This window comes from Hippocampus comes, unplaced genomic scaffold, assembly GCF_001891065.2.
Source record: "Hippocampus comes isolate QL1 unplaced genomic scaffold, H_comes_QL1_v1.1 scaffold68, whole genome shotgun sequence".
Classification (NCBI taxonomy): Eukaryota; Metazoa; Chordata; class Actinopteri; order Syngnathiformes; family Syngnathidae; genus Hippocampus; species Hippocampus comes.
The window spans coordinates 4,470,243-4,481,157 of record NW_017805625.1 but is presented as its reverse complement, the minus strand read 5'-3'; the positions used below and the strand labels follow the sequence as shown (position 1 = coordinate 4,481,157).

The window sequence follows — 10,915 nt, the reverse complement described above, 5'->3', positions numbered from 1 at the left end:
GGTCGGGCTCGGCGCCGGGCAGCAACTCGGGCGGGGCGGGTGGAGGAGGAGGCGGCATGTTGGGGCCCACGATGGGGAGTCCCAGGCTGGATGGTCACCACCACCACCACCATCACGTGCACAGCTCGTGGGACTCTCTCTTGGAAGGCTTGCAGGAGATCAAAGCTAGCCAGGCGCACATGGAGGACACCATCGAGGACATGAAGGGCCAACTGCAGAGCGACTACTCCTACATGACACAGTGCCTGCAAGAAGAGCGATACAGGTACAGTATACGCTCAACCCTTCCTTGCCCCCACCCAAAAAGTCTTCCAACCTCACTCCCAAGCCATTAAACTCTTGATGGAAACGGTTCATTTCCGACTGTTTTGGCAAAACCCACCATTATAACACCACATGGAACAAATATGCCATACTGCCTTAAAGAGTGTCTCGAATAAATGGCACTTAATAATTGAGTGCATCTGCTTGAATTGACTAAAGTTACAAAACGGATGGCTCCTTTTTTCAACCTGGAAAAAAAAAGTACTTTGCTGTAAATAGCTTTTGTACGACTGATCCCACGATGTGTTAAATATACCTATTGAAACACATTTACGATTCAAATATGTCACATTTTTTACTAGTAATTTTTAAATTTGTGAAAAACAATTTGGTGTAACTTAAAAATACAAAAAGTAGATACAATAACAATAATTTGAAAAAATTTGCATACTGTATATTCAGTGTATGTGATAATGAATTATGATACAAAAGTATTTTTATAGGATGAAAAAAATAAATGCCTTGTACCTGAAAAGTCACCATATGTTGAAATATTGTAGGTCCATTTTCTACCAGTTACAGTGTTGTTGTTTTTTTTTTTTAAATGACATTCTATGTTCTTGTAAGAAAATATTGATGTTGTCCTTTGCAATGATATAATTAAAAGATGTATTTTTGGGCTGTTGTATTTCTTGAATTCAGGTATGAACGATTAGAGGAGCAGCTGAGTGACCTGACGGAGCTTCATCAGAACGAAATGAGCAATCTCAAACAAGAATTAGCCAGCATGGAGGAAAAAGTGGCCTATCAGTCCTATGAGAGGGCAAGAGACATTCAGGTAAGGATGGATATGTGGATGATAGCTGAAAGGGTGAATGGATGATCGATGGCTTAATTGATGAATTATGGACGAATGGATGGATTGATAGACGGATACATAAATGGATGGATGAGGGATGGTGGATGGATGATGCTATAAAGTTGGAGTGATGAATTGTTGATAACTGGGTGGATAATGGATGGATAGACAATACAAATGGACAGATGAATCAATGGTGGACTGATGATGATGTATTTTTAATGAATCTCCCGCAAGTGTAAACGTGTGCGCGCGCCCGCAGGAGGCGGTGGAGTCGTGCCTGACGCGCATCACCAAGCTGGAATTGCAGCAGCAACAGCAGCAGGTGGTCCAGCTGGAGGGCGTGGAGAACGCCAATGCCCGCGCGCTGCTGGGGAAACTCATCAACGTCATCCTGGCGCTTATGGCCGTGCTGTTGGTCTTCGTGTCCACGTTGGCCAACTTCATCACGCCGCTGATGAAGACGCGGGCGCGGGTGGGCGCTACCGTTCTGCTCACCGTGCTGCTTTTTGTTTTATGGAAGCACTGGGACTTTGTGGATCCTTGGCTTATACCCAGCTAAGATGCCCCATTGGAGGAACCGGTGCAGAGTGTCCATCTCTTAGTTTTTTGTTTTTTTGTTTAAATCCCTTGTGCCCTCCTCACATGTAACATTCTGACACCCTTTGTTTGTTTTAAAAAATAAGACAAACATCTTCAGACTTGTTTCAAACTATCAAACACGAGCCGCTGAGAATAGGCTAACACCTTTTATTTTAAAGTAAGGTGTAGAAATGAATAGAAGAAAGGCATATTATTCAGTGGAAAACGGGTCTAGGTTTTGCTCCAATTTGACATATTTTTGGCTTGCCTGCCAGTTCAGCTGCAAAAATGTAAGTCAGTGTTAGATATTATCTTGAATGAAATATTGACACATTTGATGGATGTTTGGACTTAATGGCGGCCATTCGGCAGCAGCCAGAATGATTTAATAAGGAAGTCAAATCAAACATTTTCTTTATAATATGTTCTGCGTCACCCCCCTTAATCTAAACACGGCAGTCTGATTAATGTTTCATTTGTGGCATGTGAATTAAGCAGCAAAATCCACCCTTCTTTGATCTCAGGGGCAGCCATTTTGCCACCTGCTGTCGACTGAAAATGACATCACAGTTGCTCAGGGCTCAGGTAACGACCATTCACGGCTCACCTGTTTTCTGAGTTTGGACATGTGACACTCGCAAACCGCATTCCCAGTCATATTGGTGAAAGAAACTGGATTTAGAAATTTAAAAAAATACCAAAAAGAATATTTTCTGGCCACAAGCTGTAACACCGCCAAAATGACCACCAAATAGGAGCGAAACAAGACAAAATGTACAAAAATAACAGAGGAGGGCACAAAGGTTAATTAAGGCCTGCACCAGAATGTGAGCTGCTCTACTTTCCCTTGGAATGACAAAACAAACTACACATGAAAACGTGGACAAAATAACATCTGACCAAGCTTCTACATCGACGACCTTTTTGGTGTGGATGCCCGATCATCGATTTACACTGCTGTCACCAAAAACATTATCTTTTTCTAACGATTCTTTTAAGATGTACGCACTATGAATTAGCAGGACAGGACTCAGGAGGCTGACCTTCACGTTGGACACTGATTTGTGAGGAAATGTTTTTGGGTTTTTTTTTTCTTTTCTCTCTCATGAATGTTTATGTGCTCATCATGCATGTCCTCGTGTGGACTGGCACCAGTTGACATTTCAATTGATGACAATATGGATTTCGCTCGATGCCAGATATATGCTCACTGGACACTTTCTTAGGTAGCCCTGCACAATTGCATGAGATCCAATATCTAATACAAGATATACTGCACACACACACACACACACACACACACACAAAAAAAAAAAAATATATATATATATATGTGTGTGTGTGTGTGTGTGTGTGTCTATGATTAGACATTTATTTTCACTTTACATTACACTTTACAAGTTGATACATCCATAGTGAGCTCTTTCTAACTATTTGAGAGTGCAGGTTTACCTAATAAAATGTCAATTTGTTAAATCAATGTCATTCCTCGTTTGTTGCTGTTTGCAAGTAGGCTTTTTTGGACAAATTTCTGGCTGTTTCCCCCTAGCTGCCATTGAACAAAGCCTTTAGCTGTTAAAATGTTTCATCACCCTGTCAAAGATTTCCCCTCCATAGCTGATATATTTCATTAACACTGTTATAGATCTGCTTTCGTCCACGGTGTCAAATGAGCTGGCATGTCAATTTGTGTCAATGTTTCTAACCAGTTTGCAAAAAAAAAAAAAAAAAAATCTACAAATAAATATTTGTTTTATTACGAATTGTGACAAATATACTTCCTCTCCCACCTCCATCCCGCCGCTCTTTCAATAAAGTTAAGCGAAGCACACATTGAGAGGAAAGGTTCAATAAAAGTAGTAATCCCGGGGGATTACTTACAACTAATCCTCTGTCGTCAGGAGAATCTTTGTCTGGACTAGATTGCATTTCTTTTGAGGGTTCCAATCTTTAAAGAGGAAATAAATAATTAAGAAACTGAATTAAAAGTAGGTCACCAATCAATTTTCGGCCAGTCTTTTCATTCTGGGAAATAATTGTAAATATACATATAAACATAACATCACTGGCCATCATTTATTTTTGAACAGTACTACATCATATCGAATATATCTCGTATTTATTACATGTGAGAATTTAAAATTTTAGAAAGGATCATGGAAGTTGACATGTTTGAGCTGCTTTCGCGGGCCACATAAAAAGATGTGGCGAGCCAGATTTGGCCCCCGGGCCTCGAGTTTGACACCTTGGTCTACATGGACACTTTTCGCTTTGCAGTAATTTCAGTCATTCTTTGCAGAGGTTGAAGAATATATGCCGGTGAGCGTCATTGTCAGATAAACGTCCATTGGATAAAGGATTATAACACCAACGCATAAATGATATTTGTTAGCATGTCTCGTGTGTTGCATGTTAGCATTAAGATAGCAAATCCTGCGCAGTTATACGGTGTTAAAATCTATTTTATCTTTAGTTTGGCACTAAACTTAAAGTGAGTGTGGCAATTAAGTTTGAAGCCTCGTTTTAAAGAAAGTATTCGCACGGTAATGAAAGGGCAAAGAGCATTTTGAGTCACCAAAAATGGATCAGAATCTTACAAGAAATTGCTTCATGTTTTTAATAACTGTCAGGCAAAACCCATATGACCATTACATTGATGACATGTATTCTTAAAGTTAACAACAGAACTCACCTGACCTCTAAGCAGTAGGACATTCATCGTCATTAAGATTGTTTCTGACTTGAAGTTGACAAATGTAGTGTGGATTTCACTCGTATCAAACACAAGTGTTTCTTCTCGATTAGCTAGCAAATTCTAAAGACTTTAATAGAAACAGCAGAGTAGAAAAAAAAACAATTCCTGATTTGATCTTAAATTCCTGTCAAGGTTTAAGATTTACAATATATTGCTTTCAGGTGCTAAAACGTAAGGTACCAAATGTCTCTTGAAAAGGAGGAGGAAAAAAAAAAAAAAAGAAACATTCATCACTTCTGCAGTGGCTTGTCTCCATCGCCGGTCTCGTCTACACATGGACTCAATGAGGGAGAGTGGTGGTGGGTGGGTGGGAGCTCCCATGTAGAAACCATATAGGAGCAGCAAAATTTAAAAAAAATGAACAATCACAAAGCTAGGACCAGCTAGATGAGCAAACCCCCACCCGCTTTTCAAAAACCCTCCGTCATTTCTCAGTCAAGTGTCCTTTTGGCTTCCTTTCATGGCAGTTGAACACAGAATGAACTCAAGCAACCTCGCTGAGGAGAACATACAAACCAGGAGACGACATCATGATGTCCACGGGGAGGAATCGAAAAGTGACATTTCACAATAAAAGTAAAAAATATTTGAAATAAAAATCAGAACCACAAGGAACACAAGTCTGAAATTCTCGGAATCTTGTTTCAAGTAAGATGGCCCATTTTGGGGAGAGTTAATCCCCCTCTTGACATATGTAAAGCTACAAAATATAACCGCTCTAGGTGATAAAACAAATCAAAACAAACAAAAAAAAAGTCATGGAATACAGATTGTGTGTTGTATTGTGTTCAACATAAAATGCAGTTTCAGGTATGTGTGCCTGCTCGGTCCTCATACTCAATATAAATGAGGTTTTTTTCTCCTTAATTTTTAAATGCAAGCACACCACTGGATATTTAGCAGGACCTAATCGAACCCGCTCGCACAGTCTGCTGGTCCCACAGGCGGACTGACCTGTCGCTTCATTTATGAAAAAGTTTCTTTGTACACATCCGAAAATGAGGCTCGAAACACAGTGGCTAAATTACCTCCGCCATTTATGCAAAATTGAAATGATTGATTTGCATGATTTTGTGGAGAGGTGGCACAAGTGTGGAACAAGATTACATTAAATGTTATTATGAAGGACTATCAGAGCCATAGTGAGAAAAAAAAAGTAAAATTACAAGGGGAAAAGACATACAGTTAACGATAAAGCTCATGTAATCGTGGTCATCCAAAAAGAATGAAGTAGAAATGTGATCAAACGGCCAAATTTGAGTAGTAGTACGGAGTAAGACAATTAAAAATAGGTCATGGTTTTTAGAAAAGGGGAGGAAACGTGAGAATGAAGTTGCCATTTTAACAAGTGAGTGTTAAAATTCCATGTGGACGTAAACGCAACATTTGGAGACAAGCGGCCGCTGTCTACGTCTTGAGAGCTGCCATATATTCATGCCATTTTTAATAGCGCTTGTCCTCATTCGGTTCACAGGTTGAGGAGGAGACCATCCCACCTGACTTCAGCAGGGGTGATGTACATCCCGGTTTCGTCGCCAACACAATTGCAAGGCACATATAGAGAGACAAACTGTCTTTTTTTTTTGCTCTTGTAAAATTATGATTTAGAGGATTACAAGTCATGCGAGTGACTCACTGTGGTGGTCGCTGACCAAACAAGCCGACGGTTACAACGATTTAAACTATTACAACTTTGTTCTTGTGGCCATACGACTTAATTATTTTTCTTTAGCATGTGGCCCTAATAGTCCTTCATACATTTTGTTGGTAATCTGAATCAAGACGGAGAAAGAGAAATGTATTTCCTCTTCTCGCTGTGTCATGGTTCTCCCTGTTGCAGAATCAAATGTGGTACAATCCAACATGGATGACCACAAACCAAAAACGCACAAGTAGAGGGCGCTTGAATTTCTGTCAATCTTGGCGGAGGTCTGTGCAAATCCACTTAGGACATTTGTCAGTTCATGCTCTGTTTGCATTTTGTTCTCGGTGGCCATGGCAAACTCATTTGGGATTTGGGGCCATGGAATTTCTTCTTTTTTTTTCTTTTCTTCTCCATATCAAAGTTTTGCTGGCTTTGAAGCAATTACGTGCTACCGCAGAGGCTAACCAACACGGCGACTGTTGTGGCAAATTCTTTTTGGTCTGTCACGTTTGCTTTGTCGCACATCTACGGTGGTCTGAAATGTGATCGCCGCGGCCTGCCGGGAACATCATCGAAACATTAGTCCCTATTGCTATTTTCAAGAGTGTGTTTGGTGACATCTGGGTGCGAAACAATTTCATAAATGCAGCTCAGGCTCACAGCGAGAAGTCCCTAAGCGGACCTCTGGGTGTAGAAGAGAATGTAGGCCTGAGTGTTGCACACTTCCTCCACGCTGCAAACCTTCATCTCAGAGTCATTGCAGTGGACCCAGAAACCTGCGGGGCACAGCAATCCAGTTAGATTCGATGCCGCGCTTTGCAACAGCGCAATTTGTCCAGCGTTCTCACCTCCTTCTGTGTTGTAGCAGTATGCGGTGTAGTGCCCTGAGCCAAAGCCTTTGCCGTGGTGCATCACCACGGCCGACAGGTCGTAGGTGTAGCCCCCTCTGTGAACAGAGTGACCTGAGCCCGTGCAGCAATAGGGTTTGATGTTCAGAACCTGGTCGAAGGCCACGTGGACGCCGATTTTCTCCCGATGGTTCCTCCCCGACCATCTGCCCGTGCAACACAAGAGCTTGTTCATGTCACAAACATTGAGTTTGATTAAGTTAGCAGCAATTTTACTCATGAAAGACTTGGTTTTTGGAGCAAATTGCTCATTCTGAAGAGCAATTTTTGGAGGGTAATCCCCAACCCCTGAAATTAAGGTTTTATCAAACAGTAAAAAAAAAAATCCGTTCATGTAACGGGGAGATTGAATGTTGGGCTGTAGTGATCAAATATTTCAGTATTTGAGTTTCCTGCTGAACTGCATCCCGAGTTCCACACCGAGGGAACAGACGGTACGTTTTTTTTTTTAAATATTTGAAACAATCATGTGTTACGTGCATAATGTGTTCGTCTTCTGCGATTTCCGTAACATTTGGGCTCTGCGTTTTCCCTCGTCCAGCTCAACACTGATTGGTCATCATGCCACTCTGTGTGTGTGTATATATATATCTTAGTCTGTGCTAAACCCAATTTGCAGTGGAAGTGGTGGGAAAAGCTCTGTTGGACAAACTACTGAAGATAGGGATTTAAATAGTCGCTCTTTTTTTTCTTGGACATCGATCTCCATGAAAGAATATACATTGTTAAGAAGATTGCAATAAAGACACTTGCCTGAAGCGCTTGAGGTGCAGCCGTAGAACCTGAGGTAAACGGTAGATCAGAAGCTGCTTATGGGCTTCTGAAAGAACTAAAGGCTTGTGGGATGTTTTCCTTCTTCTCTCTGACAAATCACATGAGAGCGAGATGACAAATTATTGCTTGAAAGTGACAAAACGGAAGAGGGGGAGGGCAAAAATATAGAAAGAGCGCAAAAAAAAAAAAAAAAATCACAAAAGCTAATTTTGTTTACATGGCGCCAATTCAAAATATAATCTTACGCATTCTGTATAATGCATCACGCCTTAAATCCTTAATAAGCACTTGGACCTGCAGTTTAAATCCAGGCTGGACAACAATTAGACCGGTTACATCACCAATTCTACATAATAACCACATGTATAAGAATTCAGTTGGAATGCCAACGCCCACTTCCTGCTGGAGAAGTGAAACATTATCAGAGGACTGGTGCACACGGGTCAAAGTCCAAAGGCTGGACTCACTGTTGCAGTGGTTGCAGGCATAAATGCTGCCTTCCAGCGCTTCCATCTCGGTGAACTTGGACAGCATTTCGGTGAGGGTGCAGCTGCGCTGGTAGGCTGTGGAGCCGGAGCCTTTGTTGACGCTGTGGTAGCGCTCGGGAAACTCCAGAGACAAGTCCCAGAATGGCTCAACTGTGTTTGACTTGTGCTTGCAGGACAGACACGTCACCTGGACAGAAGCGCGGGAAAAGAAAAGAGAGCTTACTTTTAAACCACATAAATTCAACCCAATCGGGCTGTCTAGAAAACCTACGAGACGTCTTGTGTGGAAAACAACACAAGCAGTCGGCCAATAACAAATATGTTGTTTGTAATATCTCATTTGGGAGAATGACTAAGGTGCGCTGTTCTTCCCTATCTCATTCGGCCTGCCTTTCAGTACATCTGCTCGGCCTTCGGAGATCCAATCAGAGATGGGCCGAGCATTTGGTACTTGGGCCTTGAGTGCTGATTCACCCAAATTAAATTCCCCATGAATGACGCCAAATTACACCAAAATACAACACAACATCACTCAAGTGTGCCACTTACGTTGTCTGGGGGCTGTTCAAAATCAGTTGTTATGCTGTGTGTTGTGTTAGTCGAGCAGTTTTGCTCTGATCAACCAATCGGAGGATAGAAAATGATGACGTTGACTGTAGGCTAGCTCGCTGGTCCTGTGAGGAGGATTTTAAATCTGATTCTAAAGGTTATGGGGAGATTAGCTAGACGTGGGCGGGTAAAAGAAAGTGAAGTCTGGTTGGGCATTTTTTTTTCTCCTTTTTTGTTTACATCCATCTACTGTACACAAAATATTAACAGGACAACCAAGTCATAATGCTACAAAATGCAGAGAACAGACCACTGGCAATAAATCAGTACAAGGGAAACAATTATGCAAATTTTAACCCGCCTAAATGTAGGTTGCCCCTGAGCAACTTTTATCCATAATCATTTATGGCGGCAATACTTTACAGACTCGATGGGACGACGCTTGAGAGTACAGAAGAAAACAATGAATGACAGTGAGCTCGGAGTGATATGCGACTGTTTGGGACTAATGGAAAAGCAGGACTAGTCTACTAAATGATAACAACTGTTCATTACTGTTTTGTGGGTGTTACACGCAATGACCAGCTTTAGGACGATGTGCTGAAAGAGGTGCGGCAGCCACACGGGGAGAGGCGGAGTTTCAGTGCTTCCTTCCGGGTTTGTAAAATAGCCACCAAAGTAACTCATATTTCATAAGAAATGAGATCGCTATTGTGCCAAAGGTAATATATAATCATCTATATGCCAGCATTGAACTGTGGAAATCTTAAAACTGCATGATGTGGCCCCCTTCAAGTTTTGCCTTTCTCGCTTTTGGCGACAACCTGACTGAAAAAGATACGACAAGCATGCACGGATCGAAGGAGTACCGTTTTCCAATGTGTGAAAGGAACTCGGCTGGACCCAGAGACATTTTCCCACAAAAGTCAAAGGAAAGGCGGTCTAAAAGTTAGGAGAAAAAGAGACCCAAAGGACACGTTGCCAGACTCACCTGGCTGAGTAGCTGCCCATGAAAGATGGTGTTCAGCACCTTGAGCACTTGCTTGGAAAGCTTCCTCTTGGTGATGGGGATGACGATCCGCCGTTTGGAAGCCTCCGTGTCCAGCTCCTGCTGCACCTTGTCCAGCAGCTCACACAGGAACTCCTGCGCGTCCTGCTGGTCGTAGCCGCGGAAAGCCGGGATGAGGTTCCACACTGAATGCAGCATGGCGAAGGGAGACACCAAAGACCAGCGCCCCGACCACATGACCCTGAAAAGAGTATGCAATTCATGGCACAGAGACATCTGCTGGCGGGTGGAGCAACGAGTCTCCTTGGGCTGGACCAACTCGGCAGTCTGCGGGGTGGGCGGGGGGCTTTCCTTTTTGCCCACCGTCAGATTTCCCACGCGTCCCAGGGGACATGAGGTCAGAGGCATGTTCGCGCTGCTGACCACGCTTCCGGCTACCGCCTTACCCTCCTGCGCGTGGTTGGTCTTGGCCAGCAGCTCCTCGGTCTCGCACAGGTCCAAGGTGAGAAAACACTCCCTGAATTTCTGCAGGTGACTCAGCACTTGCAAGATGGAGTTCATGTAGCATGTGTTCCCCAGGTTACGCAGACCGGTGACCCCCGGAGCGAGGCGTCGGCGGGTCGCCGAATGGGCTGAGTAGTAGCGCCTCAGTTTTGCAGCTCTGCCGTTCGTGGGGGGCTTTCGTGACAAGGCAAGGAGGGAAGGCCTCTTGGGCGGAGCAGGAGGAGGAGGTAGGCGTACCGGAGGGTCTCGGAACTTACAGGGAATGAGGGTGATGGTTGAACGTGGCGCTTGAGTGAGAAGCCGAGCGCTCTTTCTGGGCGGGACGCTGCCCAGCTCTTCCAACAGTCTCCTTTTCACCTCTTTCTTTTGTCTTCTCGCCTCCTCCAGCTTCTCTTGGCGCTCCGCCTGCAGCTCTTTATGTCTGCTCGTCCACCTCTGAAGCATCTTGGCCAGGAGGGTTTTTCTCCTGTGACGCAACGCCAGCTGCATGGGAGGCTGCGGCCCGTTCTCACCGCCCCGGTGGGTGTACGCCCGCCAAACCGAGGAGCGCAGCGAGCGCGTACCGGGGGTGCGAACGG

General features: G+C 43.6%; 2 protein-coding genes across 2 annotated transcripts in view; one reads left to right on the top strand and one right to left on the bottom strand.

Annotated features, from left to right (window-relative positions):
* Nucleotides 1-3,592, top strand: part of tmcc2 (transmembrane and coiled-coil domain family 2) — a 6,771-nt gene extending 3,179 nt beyond the window's left edge. Inside the window, exons 4-6 of the mRNA XM_019880478.1 lie at nucleotides 3-265; nucleotides 967-1,102; nucleotides 1,386-3,592. Coding sequence (XP_019736037.1) covers nucleotides 3-265; nucleotides 967-1,102; nucleotides 1,386-1,685 — 699 coding nt within the window. The 3' untranslated portion in view covers nucleotides 1,686-3,592. The remainder of the gene's footprint in view (nucleotides 1-2; nucleotides 266-966; nucleotides 1,103-1,385) is intronic.
* Nucleotides 3,593-4,302: 710 nt separating this feature from the next.
* On the bottom strand, nucleotides 4,303-10,913 carry usp49 (ubiquitin specific peptidase 49; the record flags this gene model as incomplete). Its single annotated transcript, XM_019880477.1, has 5 exons — nucleotides 4,303-6,881; nucleotides 6,954-7,159; nucleotides 7,767-7,875; nucleotides 8,255-8,462; nucleotides 9,816-10,913. Coding segments are annotated over 5 exons (1,725 nt in total), but the record flags the coding sequence as incomplete, so codon positions are not given.
* Nucleotides 10,914-10,915: the final 2 nt, after the last annotated feature.